The sequence below is a fragment of the Chlorocebus sabaeus genome, chromosome 19 (genome assembly GCF_047675955.1).
Source record: "Chlorocebus sabaeus isolate Y175 chromosome 19, mChlSab1.0.hap1, whole genome shotgun sequence".
Taxonomy (NCBI): Eukaryota; Metazoa; Chordata; class Mammalia; order Primates; family Cercopithecidae; genus Chlorocebus; species Chlorocebus sabaeus.
Window position 1 is genome coordinate 13,080,879 of NC_132922.1, and position 22,657 is coordinate 13,103,535.

The 22,657-nt window shown below is 53.9% G+C and overlaps 1 protein-coding gene and 1 non-coding gene across 6 annotated transcripts in view; both read right to left on the bottom strand.

Moving 5' to 3' along the window:
• Positions 1-227: 227 nt before the first annotated feature.
• On the bottom strand, positions 228-335 carry LOC119627469 (small nucleolar RNA U13). Its single transcript, XR_005243660.2, has one exon. It is a non-coding gene; the product is annotated as a small nucleolar RNA U13 (small nucleolar RNA).
• An 11,506-nt stretch (positions 336-11,841) lies between these two features.
• The window catches only part of TRIOBP (TRIO and F-actin binding protein), a 78,513-nt gene continuing 67,697 nt past the window's right edge, over positions 11,842-22,657 (bottom strand). For 4 of the 5 annotated variants that reach the window (XM_073006727.1, XM_073006731.1, XM_073006726.1 and 1 more), the window contains 7 exons: positions 19,813-19,960; positions 17,527-17,629; positions 16,493-16,652; positions 16,305-16,418; positions 14,549-14,635; positions 13,522-13,685; positions 11,842-12,546 (listed from right to left, as the gene is read on the bottom strand). In XM_073006727.1, coding sequence (XP_072862828.1) covers positions 13,524-13,685; positions 14,549-14,635; positions 16,305-16,418; positions 16,493-16,652; positions 17,527-17,629; positions 19,813-19,960 — 774 coding nt within the window. In that variant the 3' untranslated portion in view covers positions 11,842-12,546; positions 13,522-13,523. Of the gene's footprint in view, positions 12,547-13,521; positions 13,686-14,548; positions 14,636-16,304; positions 16,419-16,492; positions 16,653-17,526; positions 17,661-19,812; positions 19,961-22,657 lie in introns of those variants that run through there. The other variant, XM_073006728.1, reaches the window with a different exon arrangement.

The window sequence follows — 22,657 nt, forward strand, 5'->3', positions numbered from 1 at the left end:
CCGCCCGCCTCAGCCTCCCAAAGTGCTGGGATTATAGGTGTAAGCCACCGCACCTGGCCTCACCTCAGCCTTTCCAGTAGCTGAGACCACAGCTGCACCACCGTGCCCAGCTAATTAAAAACAAACAAAAAACCTTTTCTACAGATGAGATCTCACTATGTTGCCCAGGCCGGTCTTGAACTCCTGGCCTCAAGCAGTCCTCCCACCTTGGACTCCCCAAGTGCTGGGATTATAGGCATGAGCCACAGAGCCGGCCTGTAACAAGACTGAAGGGAGGCCCATCTCATGCATGAGCATGAAAGCCCAGTCATCACGCTTATGAACTACAAAAGGATCGTACAGCAAACATTGACTGAACATTGCCCTTGGTACTCCACAGGTACTGTCTCATATAACCCTCACCATGTCCGTGGCATTTTCTCCACGTAAGAGGTGAGTGAACTGAGGCCCAGAGAGGTTGAGAGACATAAGTGGGTCACACAGGTAGCCGGCAGGCTGTCTGCTGTGCACGTGGGGGCCCAGACAGGCATGCGCATGGGCTGTGTATGTAAGCAGCAGTGTATAGAAGAAGCAGCTGTGAGCGCAGGTGTTCATGAGAGCATCTACTGCTCTGTTTATGTGGTGTGGACGTGGGTGTGCCCAGCATTTTTTTTACAGAGTCTTGGCAGGCTCTGCTTCCCCAGCCTGGAGCACCCTCTCTCCTTTGGTCCCCTGATTATGCCTATTTATCTTTGAAGATTCAGTGCAGGCGTCACCTGTGCTGTGCAGCCTTCCCTGGCTCCTCTGGCTGAGTCAGTTGCATCAGCTCTCCCTGGCGTTGCTGTCTCTCCCCTTGCCCTTGCAGGGTGAGCGCAGGGACAGGGTGTGTCCCTTCATGTCTGTGTCACTCAGGTGCCTGGAACAGGCTTGACCAGGATATTAACAGGAATAACAGCTGCTACTAGGACTCAGTGGGCCTGGCCACGCTCAGGGCCTCACTTAATCTCATTTCTTCATCTCATCTCAGGTGAGGAAGTGAATTTCCAGGGAGGATCATTGATTGAACCAGGTGCGTGGCAGAGCCGGCCAGTGAGCCCTGAGTTTGGTGCCAGCCCTGCCACTCCCATACCATGCCCCATTCGGGACTATTATTTTTTAAAACTTTATTTTGGAATAGATATCACATGCACGTGGGAAATAGTGCAGAACATATGAAAGCATTTAACACTGAAATGTGTTCCACCACCCCTGTCCCCTGGCCTTCTGGGTCCCTCCCCAAGGAGGGAACCACTGTTCCCAGGGTCTTGTGTGTCCAGGGCCCCTTCACACCGGGTTCCCTCACTCTGGATGTGTGTGAGCATAAACATATGTGTGCAGATCCTTCTGGAGAGGTTTAAGCATGAATAAACACAGATGCAAATCTACACAGGACACATTTTCTTTCTTTCTTTTTTTTTTTTTGATATAGAGTTTTGCTCTTGTCACCCAGGCTGGAGTTCAATAGCACGACCTAGGCTCACTGCAACCTCCGCTTTCCAGGTTCAAGTGATTTTCGTGCCTCAGCCTCCCGAGTAGCTGGGATTACAGGCGCTACTTGCCACCACGCCTGGCTAATTTCTGTATTTTTAGTAGAGACGGGGTTTCACCATGCTGGCCAGGCTCGTCTCAAACTCCTGACATCAGGTGATCCCCTTGTCTCGGCCTCCCAAAGTGCTGGGATTATAGGTATGAGCCACGGCGCCTGGCCCACTTCCTTCTTCTAATGCTGGAATGAATGTTCCTGTCGACTTTCAGACCCACTTGGCCAGTGCAGCCAGCTGCTCTGCTCTTGAGGACACAGCCACATGGGGGCGGCTGGAATGTGGTTCTGGAGATGCCACAGTTGAGGTCACAGCTAGTGGATGACACAGACTTTCAGCAACTGAATGAGTGAAGAGGGGAGAGACTGCGTGAGATTGGAGTTGGGTTGTGGGGACACCCTGGGCGTGGAGCCAGGGACACCTATAAACCTGTCTTCCTCAAGAGATCGTGAGAATCTGCTGGAGTCCAGAGGGTCAGGGCCAGCCAGGTCCCTGTGAAGTTCTCTCTGTAGCGCCTCCCAACCCCCCGCATCAGTGTATCCATGTCACGCTGCTGAGTCCAGAGGGCAGGTCCACCATCTGTCACCTTTCACACACACTTGGCCAGTGCAGTCAGCTGCCCCGCCCTGAGAGAGGACACAACCACATGGGGGCAGCTGGGATATGGCTCTGGAGATGCCACAGGCGAGGTCCCAGGGCCAGTGGATGGCCACGCCAGGTGACCAACTTGAAGACGCAGGCTCCTCCCCCTCCTCCGGCCTGGTTGAGTCCTGGCCTTGAGAAGCTGCAAGGAGCTCACAGAGCGGGAGACCGACTGGGGCCAGGATGGCCAGAGCTAGGGAGGGGCTGGCCTGGGAGTTCCCGGCAGGGAGCAGCCTGTGCAAGAGCTCAGGGGCTCTGGAAAGAAAGTGTGGTTGGCAGCCCCCGGGACGCAGGCGATGAAGCTGGAGCTGTGGGGTGGTGACAGGGCAAGGGCCAGCCAAGCACACAGGCACCCCGAAACCCCTCTTGCCCTTTGCAGGGGGATCTAGCCTTTCTGGGCCCTTTGGGAATAAACTGTTGCCCTGCTTTACTAGGGAAACTGAGGCAGCAGTGTGGAAGTGGCTCCCTATTGAGGCCTCCTCACGTGGCCTCCACATGGGGCTCATTCAAGTCAGCCTCACCAAGGTACACCCAGACCTCCCCCCATGCCTACCCTACCCCCAAGCAGGGGACCCAAGGCACCCGGTCCCCAGGCAGTCTCCAATGAGAAGACCTGGGTCAGCTCAGGGGGCCACCTGGGCTGTGAGACCAACTGACCTGGAGGTCACCTCATTGTGCTGCTGAGTCCCGGCCCCCTACCGGGGACAACTGTACCACCTCCCTCATCAGGCTGTTCTGGGAATTAAAGGAGCTTGTGAGTGAAATGCTTGTTCCAGGGTCCAGCCCACAGTAAGTGCTCAGCAAAAAAAAGGTATCATGACTGTTAGGGAGGCAGCCTGGGTAGGGAGGGGATTTGGGCTCTAGAGTCAGACCTGCTGGGATGTGAGTCACTAAATTATTGCCCTTGGGTAAGTCATGTCCTTCTCTGAGCCTCAGTTTCCTCTTATAACAAGGGGAGAGCAAGAAGTACTTCAAGGGGTTGTTGTGGGCATTAAAAGGTTTGCCTTCCATAATGTGTGCTCGTGGCGGAAGCTCCATCAAAGTCAAGTCCCCTTGTAAAGTACTGTGAGACGCTGGGATGACAGGGGTGACTCACAGTTAAATCCTGGCCCTTTCGTGGACCGGGAACTGCCATTAGCCTCCAGCCTTTCAGGATGGCTGCAGGGCTTCCCAGTGGGTTTATGGGGACATCCAGTCCCTTGCCATTTGGTGTGGAGCTGAGGCTGTGGCTGTTTCCTGCCTCGAGGGTGCCTGACTCAGTGGTCATTCACTTCCAGTCAGTCAGTCAATCAACAAACATCCCTCGGAGACAGACACCAGTGCTCTGTACTGGGCACTGGGGACACAGAAGTGATTCACAGCTGGTCCCTGGCTTCAGGGGACTCACAGTCTGGGGGAACCACAAGGAAAAAACATGTCAAGTTCCAAGTACTGGGGGATCCAGAGCAGGCTTCCAGCCTCATCTAGGGGATCTGGGAGGGCTTCCTGGAGGTGGCAAATGATGACTGATCTGAGTCCTGAGTCTTAGGTGTTCTTCCAGGGGAGGAGGTGAGAGTGGAAAGTGCATGCGGGGGGACAGCAGTGAGGATGGAAGAGTGCGCTACTGCTCCGTCATGCAGGGGAAGCCTGGAGCCTAGGGGACCCAAAGGGGTAGAGAAAGGAGACCATGGCAGACAGAGGGGCTTGTGTGCCAGAACTCCATCCTAAGGGAACAGGGAGTCAGGGCAGAGATTCACAGAGGGGAGCAACATGGCCACTCCCAGCTTTAGAAAGCCCCTGCTTCGGGTGTGCGGATTGGACGGGAGGGAAAAGCCATCTGGGAAGCAGGGACGAGGCAAGCAGGGCAGGGGCATGGGGCCCAGGAGCAGCAGCAGCCAAGAGAGGGAAGGGGACTGGCCAGGGCTTGGTGGGGGTAGGGGAAGTCAGGCAGGACCCAGTGGCCAGGTCAAACCCTCCTGGACTGCCAGGTGCCCCTGACCTGCTGGGGGCCTGGGTGGTGCTGGGGCAAGATGTTGAGAGCTCTTTCATAGCACAATTCTGCCAGTGGATCTACTGTGGAACCACCAGAGGGCCTGGCTTTGTGCCTGGCAGCACATCCTCCCCAACCCCAAGAGAAAGGAAGCCCTGAAAAGTGACCTGTGGGCACCTACCAACCTAGGAGGCAGGGGTCACGATTCTCACAGGCCATGGAACTGGGGCTTGGCCAAGTGGAGCCAGATCTCCTGAGGACTGTGGGGGCAGCAACATCCAACAAATACTAAAGCAGCTCCAGACCGGGCGCCGTGGCTCACACCTGTAATCCCAGCACTTTGGGAGTCCAGGGCAGGCGGATCACGAGGTCAGGAGATCGAGACCATCCTGGCCAACATGGTGAAACTCCATCTCTACTAAAAATACAAGAATTAGCCAGGCGTAGTGGCGCATGCCTGTAATCCCAGCTACTCAGGAGGCTGAGGAAAGAGAATTGCTTGAACCTGGGTGGCAGAGGTTGCAGTGAGCCGAGATTGCACCACTGCACTCCAGCCTTGCAACAGAGTGAGACTCCATCTCAAAAATAAATAAATAAATAAAATAAAAATAAAGCAGCTCCCTTATTCTGGCCCTGTGCCACATTTTTGACACGCACCTTTTTTTTTTTTTTTTTTTTTTGAGACAGAGTTTCACTGTGTCACCCAGGCTGGAGTGCAGTGGCGCAATCTCGGCTCACTGCAACCTCCACCTCCTGGGTTCAAGGGATTCTCCTGTCTCAGCCTCCCAAGTTGCTGGGATTACAGGCATGCGCCACCATGCCTGGCTAAGTTTTGCATTTTTAGTAGAGACCGGGTTTCACCATGTTGGCCAGGCTGGTCTTAAACTCCTGGCCTCAGGTGATCCACCTGCCTCAGCCTCCCAAAGTGCTGGGATTACAGGCATGAAGCACTGCAACCGGCGACATGCACCTTTTCGTCTACTCCTTACAACAGCAGAACAGCAGCACATCACAGTAGTCTTAACAGCTTACATGTGCCTTGCACTTACCTCAGTCCCAGGCACCCTCTCAGCACTTCACACGCATGAGCTCATTTCTCATTTTCATAATACTTCTGGGAGGGAGGTACTACTATTCCCGCTTTACAGATGAGGAAATGGAGGCACAGAGAGGTCACGTAACTTGCCCCGGGTTGCAGAGCTGGGAGCAGGGGGACGGACAGAGGGCCATCTGACACCAGAGCCTGAGCCCTTCCCGCTCCATCGTCTGAAACATTCGCTCTCGTGGGCCACTGGGAACCTCTCAGTTACTTTATGGGCTTCTGCCCTTCCTCAGAGTTCCATCCTCTTCTCTTCCATTGCACCAAACCCTAGGTCAACTCAGGGCCTTCCATAGCCCCCATGTGCTGAGGATGGCCAGATCGCTGTCCTGAGCCAGGACACTGCTCACCTAAAACCCCCCAATAGCTTCCCACTGAGTTAAGCACAAAGCTAGGGCTTGGACACGTGACCCCCACTGTCCTTGCAAAATCAGATTCCAGCTCCAGCCTGTCCCCGCAGCCTCATCTCCAATCCCTCTATGCACACCAAGCTGCAGTCATTTCAGAGCCTTTGAACTCTACTGAGCTTTTTGACGCTCACTGGACATGGCACTCTCCCCCCTTCTCAGCCTAGCTCAATCCTGCTCAGTTCCAGCGTCTCCTCTTCCAAGAAGCCTCCCCTGACCTCCCAGGCTGGGTCTGCTACACCCTCTGTGCTGACTGTGGCTTCTTGTAATTAATCACCTGATTCCAATTTCACCTCCCTCCTGAAGGGAGAATGCTTGATTCCATGCTGCATCCCCAGGAGCCTGCTCCAGAGGCTGACTTATGAGGCAGAACACACTGAGCAGGAACGGGTTGCAGGGAGGGCAGGGCCTTGATGGCAGCCTTGAGACTGAGGCTGACCAGGTGTTAGGAGTTCATGGAAAAGGTCTGGGCCGGAGACAGAGACAGATGTGGATGGTTAGCACAGACAGTACCAAAAGCCAAAGATGAGAGATCACGTTTTCACAAGAGGCTGGGCACGGTGGCTCACACCTGTAATACCAGCACGTTGGGAGGCAGAGGCCGGGGGATCAATTGAGGTCAGGAGTTCAAGACCAGCCTGGCTAACATGGTAAAACCCTGTCTCTACTGAAAATACAAAAATTAGCCAGGTGTGGTGACAGGCACCTATAGACCCAGCTACCCAGGAGGCTGAGACAGGAGAATCCCTTGAACCCGGGAGGAGGATGTGCAGTGAGCTGAGATTGCGCCATTGCATTCCAGCCTGGGCGACAGAGTGAGACTCTGTCTCTAAGTAAGTAAATAAATACATAAGTCTTCACGGGAGGACAGATGATTGCTGAGGATAGACTCCGGGAAAGCACATCAGAGGGCTGGGAAGAAAATGAGAATTCCACGAAAGGAACTAAAGAGGAGCTGGGGCGTAGCTGACGCTGGAACAGAAGAGAAAGATGGCTGCCAGTGAACTACCCTCCGGCCCTCAGGGCCTGCTGCCGCCTCTCCCATTGGACCGGGGCTGGCTCTGTGACTCATTTTTGACTAAAGTGATGGAAGGGGTGCTGCAGCACCTCAAAGTCTAACTCATAAGAAGCTTGTAGGTTCCACTTGGGGCTCTTGAGGCTCCCTTTACTTTTTATTGTTTTTATTTTTTTAGAGATGGGTCTCACTCTGTTGCCCAGGCTGGAGTGAGGTGGCAGCGATCACAGTTCACTGCAACCTCCAACTCGTGGGCTCAAGCAATCATCCTGCCCCAGCCTCCCAAGTAGCTGGGACTCCAGGTACGTGCACCACCATGCCTGGCTTTTTTTTTTTTTTTTTTTTTTTTGGAGTCTTACTCTGTCACCCAGGCTGGAGTACAGTGGTGCAATCTCAGCTCACTGCAACTTCCACCTCCCAGGTTCAAGCGATTCTCCTGCCTCAGGCTCCTGAGTAGCTGGGATTACAGGCATGCATCACCACGCCTGGCTAATTTTGTATTTTTAGTAGAGATGGGGTTTCTCCATGTTGGTCAGGCTGGTCTCAAACTCCTGACTTCAGGCGATCCTCCCACCTCGGCCTCCCAAAGTGCTAGGATTACAGGTGTGAGCCACTGCGCCCAGGCTGCTTGGCTATTTTTTAATGATTCCTTACAGATACGAGGTTTTGCTGTGCTGCCCAGGCTAGTCTTGAACTAACTCTTGGCCTCAAGTGATCCTCCTGCCTCAGGCTCCTGAAGTGCTGGATTTACAGTCGTGAGCCACTGCACCTGGCCAGAACTCCTTTTCTAGGGGGAAGTCAACTACCATGTAGGAAGTCAGGCTATAGATTGTCCCAAGACCACCATGCTGTAAGGAGCCCAAGCTAGCCCCATGAAGTGGCCATGTGGAGAAAGAGATGTCCATGCCGGGCACGGTGGCTCACACCTGTAATCCCAGCACTTTGGGAGGCCGAGGTGGGCAGATTACTTGAGGTCAGGAGTTTGAGACCAGCCTGGTCAACATGGTGAAACCCCATTTCTACTAAAAATACAAATAATTAGCTGGGCATTTTGGCAGGCGCCTGTAATCCCAGCTACTTGGGAGGCTGAGGCAGGAGAATCACTTGAACCCAGGAGGTGGAGGTTGTAGTGAGCTGAGATCGCATCATTGCACTCCAGCCTGGGCGACAGAGCAGGACTATGTCTCAAAAAAAGACACGAAGAGAAGTGCCAGGTTGAGCCAGGTCGACCCACAGGACCATGAATGACTATTTAAAAAGTGGTATTCTAGGCCATTACATTTGTGGTCATTGGCTACACAGCAATAGATAACTGAAAGTTGGTAATTTAACACCTACACAGTCCTCTGAGGTAGACGTTATTGTTCCCATTTATCAGATGAGGAAGTAAAGCCTGGAGAGACAGACGTGGCTCAGTAAGTCTCACCTAGCCAGCTGGAGGCAGCAGGTAGGGTTTGACCTGGCAGGTTCATCGGAACCCGGTTTGTTTTCTTTCCAGAGCACATGCCTGGCTGCCTGAAGCAGTTGACCAGAACTTGCAGCCAAACCATGTGGTTTTGGTCAAATTCCCTGTGGCTGGGGTGACAGGGTCATTTCCCGGGTGACTCATCTGGGCGCCTGCTGGAACCCTGGTTTATTCTTTTGTAAAGCAGGCTTCTTCCCTCCCCCCGTGCCACTGAGACATGATTCACACATACTAAAAATGAACAAATCGTAAGTGCAGGGCATGGCGAATTTATTTATTTATTTATTTTTAGACAGAGTCTTGCTGTGTCGTCCAGGCTGGAGTGCGACGGTGTGATCTCAGCTCACTACAACCTCCGCCTCCTGGGTTCAAGCGATTCTCCTGCCTCAGCCTCCCGAGCAGCTGGGACTACAGGCATGTGCCAGCAAGCCTGGCTAATTATTTGTATTTTCAGCAGAGACAGGGTTTCGCCATGTTGGCCAGGCTGGTCTCAACCTCCTGAGTTCAGGTGATTCACCTGCTTTGGCCTCCCAAAGTGCTGGGATTATGCCCAGCCGGCATGGTGAATTTTTACATCTGTGTGTACCCACGTGACCACAACCCAGACCATGATATAGAACATTTCTGGAATCAGCATGTTCCCTTCTGCCCACTGCTGGTCAATGCCCTCAGCTCAAGAGGTGCCTGCTGCTCTGACCACTATCACCATGACGTTCTGTCTGTTCTTGAACCTCACCTAAACAAAATCGTACAGCCTTACATTCTTCTGTGGCTATTTTTTTTTTTTTTTTTTTTTTTTTTTTTTTTTTTTTTGAGACGGAGTCTTGCTCTGTAGCCCGGGCTGGACTGCAGTGGCCGGATCTCAGCTCACTGCAAGCTCCGCCTCCCGGGTTTACGCCATTCTCCTGCCTCAGCCTCCGGAGTAGCTGGGACTACAGGCGCCCGCCACCTCGCCCGGCTAGTTTTTTGTATTTTTAGTAGAGACGGGGTTTCACCGTATTAGCCAGGATGGTCTCGATCTCCTGACCTCGTGATCCGCCCGTCTCGGCCTCCCAAAGTGCTGGGATTACAGGCTTGAGCCACCGCGCCCGGCCCTTCTGTGGCTATTTTTGGTCAACATTATGTCTGAAAGATTCACCAACATTTTTGTGTGTAGCAGGTTTTTTTTTTTAATTGCTGTATAGTATTCCAAAGTATGAATATACCACAATTTATTCATTCTACTACTGATGGACAGCTGTATTATTTATTTGCTGATATGAGTATTACAGTACTCATTCTTTTGTGCATGTTAGCACTCATTTCTCCTGGATGTGTAAGCAGGAGTGGAAATGCTAGGCCATAGGGTAGATGCGTATTTAACTTGATGAGAAGCTGTCAGTTTCGCACCGTGGTTGCACAAAGCGCACTCACACCAACAGCACCTGGGAGCTGCCGTTCTCCATATCCCCACCAGCACTTGGTACCGGCAGACCTTCTCCTCTGAACTATTCTAATAGTGGGGCAGTGGGATCTCACGGTTTTTCATGAGATGTGGAGCACCTTTCAGAGACTGGCCTGGTTTTGGTAGCTCCCCTAGGAAGCCCTGAGGAGGGATGGGAGGGGGGTTGGTAAAGGGGATGTTCCTGCAACCCAGGTGTGAGACGGGGGAGCTCTGAGTTAGGTTGAGGCTAGAAGGGAGGCAGAGGATGGAATGGAGAGCTGTCCTGGGAGGACGGTGGGATGGTGAGGATGGACGGCAGAGCTGCCAGCAGCAGGCATCCCATCTCCCAGTGGCTAGGAATGTTCCTGATCTCCAAAGACAAGCAGTGCCAAGGCAGGGCAGTGCCAAGGCTGGGGGATTTGATGGCATGGGGTCCTGGATCTTTCTTCTTTCTGCTCTGCCATTTTTAGCTATTGATGAGGGAAGATGGCGACAAGGCAAGGAGAGAGGTGTCCCCTCCTTGTGCCCCCTCCTTTTCTTTTTGTCGGAGTTTTGCTCGTCACACAGCTAGAATGCAGTGGTGTGATCTTGGCTCACTGCAACCTCTGCCTCCTGGGTTCAAGTGATTCTCCTGCCTCAGCCTCCTGAGTAGCTGGGATTACAGGCGCTTGGCACCATGTCTGGCTAATTTTTTGTATTTTTAGTAGAGACGGGGTTTCACCATGTTGGCCGGGCTGGTCTCGAACTCCTGACCTCAGCTGATTTCCCTGCCTTGGCCTCCCAAAGTTTTGGGATAACAGGCATAAGCCACCATGCCTGGCCTCTTGTGCCTCTTTTTTTTTTTTTTGAGATGGAGTCTAGCTCTGTTGCCCAGGCTGGAGTGCAGTGCCACTATCTCGGCTCACTGCAACCTCTGACTACAGGGGTCATGCCATTCTCCTGTCTCAGACTCCCAAGTAGCTGGAATTACAGGTGCCTGCCACCACGCCCGACTAATTTTGTTTGTTTGTTTGTTTGTTTTTTTGAGACGGAGTCTCGCTCTGTCGCCCAGGCTGGAGTGTAGTGGCCGGATCTCAGCTCACTGCAAGCTCCGCCTCCCGGGTTCACGCCATTCGCCTGCCTCAGCCTCCCAAGTAGCTGGAACTACAGGCGCCCGCCACCTCGCCTGGCTAGTTTTTTGTATTTTTTAGTAGAGACGGGGTTTCACCGTGTTAGCCAGGATGGTCTCGATCTCCTGACCTCGTGATCCACCCGTCTCGGCCTCCCAAAGTGCTGGGATTACAGGCTTGAGCCACTGCACCCGGCCATCTTGTGCCTCTTTCTAACACCAAGGACGCCCTTCCTAGATGACCTCTCGCATTTCACTGGCTGGAACTGCATCCCATGTCTGTTCCTCAAGCAATCCCTGGCAAGGGAATGGGAAACAATCTCCCCTCACTGCCCGCAGTCACTCTCCTGTGGGTCTTTCCCTGAACACACCAGGGATGTTTGCTCCTGCTGGTGCCTCCGCGTGGAAGGCCCTTCCTGATTCTTCCATCTCGAAGAGTCATCTTTCAAAGCTGCCTCCAAAGGTACTCTTCTACCTGCAGGCTGGCTCGGGGTCTCTTCTGCGTTCTCACAGCCTTCCAGGACCCTTACCGGATGTGGCCTATTTCTGTGGCTCAGAAATGCGACCTCTTCCCAGCCCCATGCGACCACAATCAGCACAGCTGGCCATGGTGAGGACTCCCAGCCCGCTGGACCTGGGCCTGGGGCAGCCACAACCCTGCCCTCACCCCTGCCCAGGGTTGGGCATGACCTCTGGGAAAAGCCTCAGGAGAGGACAGGGACTGAAAGAAAAACACCCATTTGATGGAGAAGCAAACTGAGGCTTAGTGAGGGGTGTGACTTGCCCAAGGTCATGGTCAGGGCCAGTCTTAGCTCCACGTCTCTCTCTCAGGCCTGGGCCCTGGGCCCTACTCCAGGGCTCCCCAGACTTTGAAGGTCACGTGAATCACTGGGGCACCTGTTAAAATGCAGACGCTGGTTCGGTAGGTCAGGGTGGGGCTGGACTTGCTATTTCTCACTTGCTTCCGCTGCCACTGGCCTGTAAGCCACACTGGGGGCATCGCAGTCCTTACTAAGGGGGACCTTGGATTTTCAGCCCCACCCTCAGAAGCCCAGAGGCCACTGCTTTAGGAAGGGTGGGGTGTGGGTAGGGAAGCCACTTCAAGAAACCCCAATCTCCATTTCTGTTCTGTCAGCCATCTAGGACACCAGAACTTGCTGGAACATTTTATTAAGTTAAGAGGTTCAGGGGGCAGGAGAGAATCACCTTTTGGGTGGCTCTGGCGGTTCCGCACCCAGCACAGCCTCAGAGGAGGCTGTGGGGCCATGGAAGCCAGCTGCTGGCTCCCTCTGTCCTGAGCCCCATGGTACGGGTCCAAATGGGGCAGGAAGTGTTAGTAGGAGGTAGGGTAGGAGGAAGGTGGCAGGCTCCCGCCTCTCCCCTGCAGAGATACCCTGCCATGGCTGCTGCCTGGGCCGCCGCCAGACCCCCGGACCAGGGCCACCAGCCCAGAAGCCCAAGCAGAGGGTGGCTGGAGACAGAGCGGGGACCAGGGCTGGAGGCACACGGCCACCAGGAATTGTTTTTTTTTTTTTAAAGTATAAAGTGTTTTGGAAAAAAAGAAAAAAAAATCTATATAAAAATCTCTTCACATATAAAATCCTGAAGAAGGTGCAAGGTAAGACCCAGTGCGAGGGGCGCGCTCAGATACGCAGTGTGTGTGTGTGTGTGTGTGTGTGTGTGTCCGTGTGTACATGTGTGCACGTGTGTGTCTGTGTCTGTGTGTGGGTGTGTGTGGTGGGTGCAAGTGCACGTGTGGCCCACAGAGGGTGGGGAGAAAGCTTGGCTTCTGACTTCCATCCAGGAGGGAAAGAGGGAGGCTGGTCCTCCAGCCTGGAGGGTCTGCAGCTGAGCGGGACCTGAAAGACAAGGTGCGACAGGGCTGAGGCCTGGGCTGAGGGGCTGCGAGGCTATCCCAAGGCCAAGCAAGGGTGCTGAGTGGGTCCTTCCACCACCTCTCAGCCCTGAAGGTAGTCAGATCCGCTCCTCCTAGCTCCTTCGCGAGTAGCTCGGCCATAGGGTGGCCTCTCCTGCGTGCCTTAGGAAGTCCACGAGGATTTAGCAGAAAGAGGATGCTCCAGGTAGATGTGGCATTGAAAAAGCAAAAATAAGAACACTTTGGCCATGTGCAGCGGCTCATGCCTGTAATCTCAGAATTTTGGGAGGCTGAGGCAGGTAGACTGCTTGAGCCCAGGAGTTCGAGACCAGCCTGGGAAATAATGGCGAAACCTTGCCTATACAAAAAGTACAAAAATTATCTGGCCATGGTGGTGTGGGCCTGTGGTCCCAGCTACTCAGAAGGCTGAGGTGGGAGGATCCCTTGAGCCTAGGAGGTTGAGGCTGCAGTGAGCCATGATTGCATCACTGCGCTCCAGCCCAGGTAAGAGTAAGACCTTGTCTCAAAACAACCAACCAACCAACCACTTTGAGCCCTGTTAAGTCAAGAACGAGTGTAAGACTAAATGGGACAGAGGCCTGGCCTTGGTGTGCGATGTCTGTGTGTGAAGCTCAGCGGAGACTCCCTGTGGGGGTCAGAGATGTGAACACTGCATTTGCCTCCAGCCCCAAGAAGGGGGGTGCACTGAGCAGGCCATGGCTCTGCACTGTGCCGCCCAGCTCTGAGGGAACAGGCTTAAGCTGATGAAGCAGCCTGTGGCCTGGGTCTGATGGGATCTCTGCAACAATCCCGTGTTGCTGGGTTCATCGTCCCTTTTACAAAACGGGAATTGGAGGCCAGAAGAAGAAAGTAGCCTGGCTGGGGTGGTCCAGGAGTCCTGGTTGTGGGAGAGCCTCAGCCCCTGCCCACCCTGCAGGGCGCACACCTTGGCACCCACCTCTACTCAGCCAGGCTGTTGCGCATCGACTCCTTCTCCTGGAGGGCGGCCATGGCAAGGCGCAGGTGCTCCTTCAGCTGCTCGATCTCCCGCTCGGACCGCGTCTTGATGTGGCTCAGCTCCACGTAGACATCCTGGTACTTTCCCGAGGTGAAGCGCTTGTCCTGGGGGGCAGGAGGCAGGTATGAGGGCATGAAGCCTCTCCCTCCAGCCCTGCCCACCTGGCACATGGGCAGTACCAGCAGCCAGACCTCCCTGCGGCCCCTCGCTTCATCCCTCCAGGTGGCTCCCCGAGATGGCCCTGGGTCCTGGGCTTCCCTCTCCCACCTCCCTGGTACCACCTAGGGACACAGGTGTCATTGTCATCCTCATCCTGTTTGGGGGAAGGAGATTTTGCCCAAGACCGCAGGGCAGTGAGCGGCTGGGATGAGAACCAGGTCAGCCTGGCTGGGTGCTCGGGCCCTTCCCGTGAGTTCACGCCACCTGTTCTTCAAGTGCGGTAAACATGGTCTGGCTCACGTGCGCTTACAGAGCCACCAACACGTCCACTTCCTGCCCCAAACTGACAGAATGCACCAGGCAGTGACATAGCAGCCAATGGTGGGCCAGGCGGGCTGCAGACTCAGACTTGGGCTGAACCCCGACCCACCCAACTCCTAGCAACGCGGTTATTCTCACTGGAGTGCAAGCTCCCCACAGCAGAGATTTGGGGCTATTTTGTTCACATCTGTCTTCCCAGCACCTAGCACAGTGCCCGGGACATAGGAGGTGCTCAATAATAATCAATAAATTAAATAACGCTAAATAAACAGAAGCAAGTACGGCCTTGGGGAAGTCACTTCCCCTTTCTTAGCCTTAGTTTCCCTGTCAGTGAATGGGGATGACGACACCTACATGGGAGAAGCACAGGAGAGCCTGAGGAAGGATGAAGCAAGTGGAGGGCTTGGCACAGAGCAGGTGCTCATGGGATGGCATCCAGGTGGCTCCAGAGGCCCCCACGGCCCCCACGCACAGCAGCAGGACCTACCTTCTGCATCATCTGGAGTTCGTCCCGGAGGCACTGCACTTCCTTCTTCAGGTACTGGAGTTCATTCTCTTTTACACGAAGCAGCACCTGGGGATATAGGTGCTGGGCTGACCCAGGGCCAGAAGCCAGAGCTACCCTGGCCCACAGTGCCCTGCTGCCCGGGTTTTCTCTGCCTCAGGCCCCTAGAATGCAGCCCCTATCTGCACCAAAACCCTCTAAACCCTGGAGGCAGACTCCTCCAGGAAGCCCTCTCTGATTCCCCTGCTTTGCCTTCCCTTACTCTCACCCCTGTCCAGCCTGTGTGAATGGATATCTCATGGTCATCTCTGCTGCAGCCCTCATGCAGCACCAGGCTCTCACCTCGGGGGTAAGATGGATGAAAAGAAGCCCTACATAAACCTGAGCAGGCTGAGCCACTCCACAAGGCACCTCATTAACCCCTCCCCAACCCTGAGGGCCAGGTGCTGCTGACCTGACCAAGGAGGAAACAAATTCAGCCAGGTCTGAGGAGGCTTAAAAGCTCAGAATGGAGCCAGACTGCCTGGTTCAAATCCCAGTCCAGCTATGCAAGCTTTGGTAAGGTACTTGACCTTCCCGTGTCTCAGTTTCCTAATCTGTAAGTGGGGACAGTAACAGTAGCTAATGTATGGAGCTGTCAGGAAGATTAGATGAGTTAACAGACAAAAAGGGCTTCCAGAAGTTCTAGGTACACAGTGAGCCTCACCTAAGTGTTTGTTAAAGAAATAAAATATCGGCTGGGCACGGTGGCTCATGCCTGTAATCGCAACACTTTGGGAGGCCGAGGTGGGCGGATCACCTGAGGTTGGGAGTTCGAGACCAGCCTGATCAACATGGAGAAACCCTGTCTCTACTAAAAATACAAAATTAGCCAAGCATGGTGGCACATGCCTGTAATCCCAGCTACTTGGGAAGCTGAGGCAGGAGAATGGCTTGAACCCAGGAGGCAGAGGCCGCAGTGAGCAGAGATGGTGCCACTGCACTCCAGCCTGGGCAACAACAGCAAAACTCCGTCTGAAAAAAAAAAAAAAAAGAAAGAAATACTGAGGCTGGGTGTGGTGGCTCACACTGTAATCCCAGCACTTTGGGAGGCCAAGGCCAGCGGATCACTTGAGGTCTGGAGTTCGAGACCAGCCTGGCCAACATAGTGAAACCCTGTCTCTACCAAAAATATAAAAAATTAGCCAGGTGTGGTGGTGCAGGCCTGTAATCCTAGCTACTTGGGAGGCTGAGGCAGGAGAATCACTTGAACTGGGGAGGCAGAGGTTGCAGTGAGCCAAGATCGTGTCACTGCACTCCAGCCTGGGTGACAGAGCGGGACTCTGTCTCAAAAAAAAAAAAAAAAGGAAAGAAAGAAAAGGAAAGAAAAGAAAAGACTACAGTGATCCTGGCACGCACGCGCGCGCGCACACACACACACACACACTTATTTTCTTACCCCAATATTTCCCAGTAAGGAAGGTGCTGGGGTGCTGGTGCCATTTTACAGATGAGCTACTGGGACTCAGAGAAGTGGAGTGATTTCCTATGGTACACGGCAGGTAGGTGACACAACGCAGGTGGGAGGGAAGAATTCTGGCTACTGGATGCGTAGTAGGTGTTCTGGCCTAGTCAGGCTGGCCAAGCCACTCAGAGACTTGGCTTTCCTGCCACAGGTGACATGCAGCCTGTGGTGGGGGTGCACCATAGCCCTGCCCCGAGAACCACTGGGTTGCCTGGTGCTAGTGAGGGCACTCACCTCCAGCTCGCAGGAACTCCGCTCATTGCTGCGCCCGCAGCCGTTGCCCATGCCCTGTGAGGCAATGAAGCCACGCAGCTGGTCTATCTCCTCTGACAGGCGGCCATGCAGCTCCTGGGAGAGGCACGGTGGTCAGGGGAGGGGTGCTGGGACCCGCCCGTGTCCCCTCAACCTGGGGCCAGGCCCACCTGGTTGTGGCGCAGCAGCTCCTGGCCCTCCTGCTGGCAGCGGCGGAGTGTGTGCTCACGCTCCTCGGCCTGCCGCGTGAGCGCCCCTATCTCCAGGCACTTCTGCGAGTACTGCTCCGATAGCACCTGCAGCTCCCGCTTCAGTGCCTCCACATCTGACCTGCCCCAGAGGAGCAGCAAAGGAGAGCATAGGTTATCTTGCCCCTGCCAAGCCTGGAGTCCAGTCAGGGCAGACTCAAAGCATGCCAGGACTCTGGGGTTCCCTCTTTAGGTTTGCGTTTAGCCTGCTGTGGGGCTGTGAACCAGTGATAGCCTCTCTGGGCTACAGGTATTTCCCCTAAGTGAGGGTGGCTTGGAGGAGCCCATCTTTTTTTCCTTTTTCTTTCTTTTTTAAATGGGGTCTTGCTCTCACTCTTGTTGCCCAGGCTGGAGTGCAGTGGCACAATCTTGGCTCACTGCAACCTCCACCTCCTGGGTTCAAGTGATTCTCCTGCCTCAGTCTCCCAAGTAGCTGGAATTACAGGCACCTGCCACCACACTCAGCTAACTTTTGTATTTTTCGTACAGATGGCGTTTCACCATGTTGGCCAGGCTAGTCTCAAACTCCTGACGTCAGGTGATCCGCCTGCCTCAGTCTCACAAAGTGCTGGGATTGAGGCGTGAGCCACCGTGCCCAGCTGGAGGAGCCCATCTTTAAAGTCCCTGAAGCCTCAACATTCCAAAACTGTGCTCTGGGACAGGGAGAGGCCTACTGGTCAACAGTGACACTGCAGCCCAGCTCTAGGGGAGACTAAGGGGTGAAGAGGTGGGTGGAGGCCGGGACCAGCGAAGACAAGAAGGCGCCTGAAGAACTGTCTGTGAGGACTGGCATGGGGTCCGCCTGAGGACATTCTACTTCTGTTTCTTGCATCCATGAGACTGGAGCAGGAATCTCAGCTAGGGGCAAACTGATGTGTCCTCTGCCAAGGGGCCTCAGCAAAGTTCCTCAACCCATAACCATCAGGGTGGGCAGTTGGGCCCTGGCATCATCTTACTGGTGCTGCTTCCGGAGGCCATCTGGGCCCTGCTGGAGACTCCGTGTTTTGCTCAGCTCTCGGCTCAGCTCTTCCTGGTAGGCCTTCTTCATGGCTTCAATGGCTGGAAGCAGGGCAGAGAGGCACAAGAGAGACTAGAGGGGGGTCAGCAGCACCAAGTGCCACCAGCTCCGAGACACCACATGTACTGGTGGAGACAGGACCAAGGAGTGCTACGCAAAGAGCACCGAACCAGGAGTCCAGAGCAGCCCAGGCTGTGTCATAAAATGAGTGGCTTGGGGTAAGCTGCTCAACCTCATTGAGCCCATCTATTAAGGAAAGATAATCCTGTTGGATGGGCCCTGCTGGGGAGACAGCTCAGTGTCTGACCATTGGTACCTCCTGTTCTAGTGATTTCCGGGTAGGACCCCACCTAGTACACCCTCCCTGCAGACTCTGAGGGCTCTCAAACAAGGCCTATGTGCTTTGCCCAGCCTAGTGGTCAAGAGCTCAGGCTCCAGTCAGCATAAATCGATGTGACTTTGCACAGGTGACTTAACCCCTCGTGCCTCCGGTCCCTTATCTGGAAAATAGGGATAGATAACAACAGTACCTTTCCTCCATGGGGTTACTGGAAGGTGTGTGAAGCATTTAGAACAAAGCATGGCTCAGAGTAAATGCCCCAACATTAGCTCCTGCTGGCTTTATTCTCAGACTGTGAGCTCCTAAGGACTGAGACCGAGGCTTTTTTTTTCTCACTCAGGGCTGTTGTGAGGATTAAATAAGTGCCACCCATAGTTTTACCCACAATTCTAAAATCCCGAACTTCTGAACATTGAAAGTTTCTCCTTTTTTTTTTTTTTTTTTGAGACGGAGTCTCACTCTGTCACCTAGGCTGGAGTGCAGTGGTGTAATCTTGGTTCACTGCAACCTCTGCTGCCCGCTTTCAAGTGACTCTCCTGCCTCAGCCTCCTGAGTAGCTGTGATTACAGGCGCCTGCCACTGTGCATGGCTAATTTTTGTATTCTTAGTAGAGACAGGGTTTCACCATCTTGGCCAGGCTGGTCTTGAACTCCTGACCTTATGATCCACCCATCTCAGCCTCTCAAAGTGCTGGGATTACAGGCATGAGCCACAGTACCCAGCCTTTTTTTTTTTTTTTTTTTTTTTAATGGAGTCTCACTCTGCCACCCAGGCTGGAATGCAGTGGTGTAATCTCAGCTCACTGCAGCCTCTGTCTCCTGGGTTCAACAAATTCTCCTGCCTTAGCCTCCTGAGTAGCTGGGATTGCAGCAGCCCACCATCATGCCCGGCTAATTTTTGTATTTTTATTAGAGGTGGGGTTTCACCATGTTGGCCAGGCTAGTCTCGAACTCCTGACCTCAGGTGATCCGCCTGCCTTGGCCTCCCAAAGTGCTGGGATTACAGGCATGAACCACTGCACCCGGCCTCTGGTAACTCTTTTGGTGACAATCCCCACCCTGAATGGACATGAGGCTATTCATGGTCTTTATTACTACACTTAAGTGTGATTTTTATCTATTTCACAGCAGAAACCTTAGTGCCAGATTACAGGGCGAAGTCCAGACTGCTGAGGAGAAAGGGGTCTCTAACACATGCGGCTGCAAAGACGGTCTTCCTAAAACGCAGAGTACACTGGCCCCAGGGCTGGGTTCAAGTGCATGAGCACTTGGCACAGCACTGGCAGGTTGTGAGCTTCAGATCATGTGACATTGCCAGCATTTCTATTGTTCTACAAACCCCTAGTGATGCCTAGGAATGTGCCAGGCACACAGCAGGTGTGTGGTGGCAGGAGGGGAGGGAATTGTCCAGGATGAAAGATGCTCCCTTGGGAAACACGTGGGGGCCCAGTGCCTGGTACACAGCTGGCATGGACAATGCTCACACTTTCCCCTGCTCTCCCCAGGGTCTAGCCCATGTGCCCAGGGAGCAGGCACTCCTGTGAGGACAGGGGATGCAGCTGATCAGCCTCTCACCGCTGCATGTAGGTAGCGTGTGGCTTTAGGCACTCTATGGTGGCTGCAGGCCCCTGAGCAGGAGGAGTCACCACCCATGGTAGTGGTGGTGTTGGGGATGGGGAGGGTGTCTTTTACTGGCTCAGTTTCCCTTTTTGAGTAGGGCTACAGGCCAGTTCTTGGGGATTCCAACCCCTGCTGACCCTTTACCCCAAATGTGGCACTGAGATCCCTACATCTTATTTGATAAAGTCCTCCCCAGTTTGCCTAGGAGGAGCCTCAGCACAGAGGCTCAGGGCCCAGCCCACTGTGCCCCACCCAGGGTCCATACCTGAGGCCGTGGCTGCCGTCTCCTCGGCCAGGAGCCACTCCTTCTCCTGCTGCAGCCGCTGCAGCTCCCGCTCATGGTGCCGCTGCAGCTCCTCCATCACCTGCTGGTGTGAGGACTCCATCTCTGCCAGGCTGCGTTCACATGCCTCCTGTGGGCCGGAGGCCAGGGTATCACTGGCTGCCCCATTCCTCTGGACAGCAGCCCTTCCCCAGCCTTCAGAGGAGAAGGTTCAGGGGCAGGTACACCACCTCTTCCTGGGTCCTGGCACCTCCAGTCTGCACCTGCTCCTGCTCCCACCCCCACCCCACGGCTCCTCATTCACAAACCGCACCTTAAGCCCTCCAGGGACTCCCCATCTTAGAGTCAAGTCTCTGTTTCCATGGCTGACCTTTACGGTCTCATCCCTGGTCCTTCTCTGCCAAGCAATCTTATAGTTATGGTTGCAGCACGTTCACACCTCTGAGCTTTAGCTCATGCTATTCCCACTGCCTGGAATGTTTTTTGTTTTTTTTTTGAGACAGAGTCTTGCTCTGTCACCCAGGCAGGAGTGCAGTGGAGTGATCTCAGCTCACTGCAACCTTCGCCTCCCAGGTTCAAGCGATTCTCCTGCCTCAGCCTCCCAAGTAGCTGGGACTACAGGTGCCCACCACCACACACGGCTAATTTTTATATTTTTAGTAGAGATGGGGTGTCACTGTGTTAGCCAGGATGGTCTTGGACTCCTGACCTTGTGATCTGCCGACCTCGGCCTCCCAAAGTGCTGGGATTACAGGTGTGAGCCACTGCGCCCAGTCTGGAATGTTTTTTTGGCAACTTTACCTCCCTGGGTAATTTACTGACCTGCAGCCCAGTTTAAATGTCTCTCCTAGCTCTGTCTCTGGGAAGCCTCTCCTCTGCCTCAGAAGGTTCTACTTCTGCCAAACCATAAGTTCCCTGAAACTATAAGTTCCCTGAAGACTGAGAACATCTGCCTGGTACAGTCCCTAGGGTCTAGGCCAGGTGCTCAGTAAATGAGCTGAAACTGATGATGCAATACAAAATAAGGCTTAGTAGACAAGATGGGCAAGTATCTCAAAGACTAATAATACCCACTGCTGGGAGTATCTGCTATGACGGTGTCACAGGGGGGGCAGGGGTGGTCCCGTGGCATCATTACATTCTGCGACCCCACTGGTTGACCTAGCAGGTCCACTCCTAGGAATGATCCCACAGAAAGTTGTATGTGTACAGAGACTTTTGGAACAAGGGTATTCCCTACGGCAAGGATGGTAACAGATGAAAACTAGAAACAATCTAAGTCCCTATCAGGGGAACTCTTGAATAAATGATGGGATCGAGCTTGACAATGGGCCACAGGCAGCCGCTAGACAGAGTTTTTGTGTGGATGCTGTGGAAAAAGATCCCAAAATGAGGTGGTGAAAGTTGACTTCTGACACTACACATGGTATGATCCCACTCACGGGAACAAAGGTGCAGACCTGTCCATCCCAGTGAATGGACGTGAAAACACAGAAAAGGTAGGGAGGATATTGTGGGGGGTAGAATGATAGCCCCCCAAAGTCTTCCACATTCTACTCCCAGGATCTGTGACTACATCATGTTACGTGGCAAAGAGGAATTCAGGCTGCAGAGGGAATTAAGTTGCTAATCAGCTGACCTTTAAATCGGGAGATTATCCCAGATTATCTCTCAAGCCCAGTGTAATCACAAGGGTCCTTAAAAGTGGACGAAGGGAGCAGAAGTGAAGAGTTCAAGGGAGGTGTGACCAGGAAGGGATGGTCAGAGTGATGTGGCGGGAGAAGGACTCAACGTCCCCTCTGCAGGCTTTGAAGATGAAGGAAGGGGCTGAGAGCCAAGGGATGCGGGTGGCCACCAGAAGCCACAGAAGGCAAAGGATACAACGGGTGCCTGCCTCGGCTGCCCATGCCTCGGCTGCAGCACAGCAAGACCCGCATTAGATTTCTTGCCTACAGAAGCGTGAGGTAATACGTGTGCATTATTTAGGCAGCTGTGGTGACAGGTTACAGCTGCCACCAGAAACTGATAGGCAGGCAGCAGCAGCCACCAACGGGACCCCGGGGTGGCAGCTGGCAGCGGAAGGAGTGTGGGGGTGTTGATTTCCACCCTTTCAGTTTGTTTAAATTATTTTTGAAAATGTAAACCTTTTTTTTTGATAATTAAAAAAATGTTTAAGGTCATTAAAAAGGGAAGGGGAAGAAGAGCCAGGGAAGAAACTGAGGCACAGAGGGCCAGATGAGGGACTGTGTCTCCCCCCCCCACAGGCCACCTCCCCGCCTCACCGGCAGCCACACCTGTGCTGCAGGGGATAATTATTTACTTATTTATTTATTTATTTATTTATTTGAGAGGAGTCTCGCTCTGTCGCCCAGGCTGGAATGCAGGGGCTGGATCTCAGCTCACTGCAAGCTCCGCCTCCCGGATTTACGCCATTCTCCTGCCTCAGCCTCCTGAGTAGCTGGGACTACAGGCGCCCACCACCATGCCCAGCTAGTTTTTTGTGTTTTTTAGTAGAGACAGGGTTTCACCGTGTTAGCCAGGATGGTCTCGATCTCCTGACCTCGTGATCTGCCCATCTCGGCCTCCCAAAGTGCTGGGATTACAGGCTTGAGCCACCGCGCCCAGCTGCAGGGGATGATTTGATAGAAGAGCGAGGGCCAAGAGCTTTATGTGGGGACAGGGGTGGCTGTCCCCTGGCTTCTGTTCCTGCCCTCTATGTGTCTCCTGGCTAAGGACAACAGAACACAGCTTTCAACCTCAGAGGGGGGTCTTCATCCTGGCTGCGCCTTGGAGTAAACCTGAACAAACCCCTTGCCCCCTCTGAGTT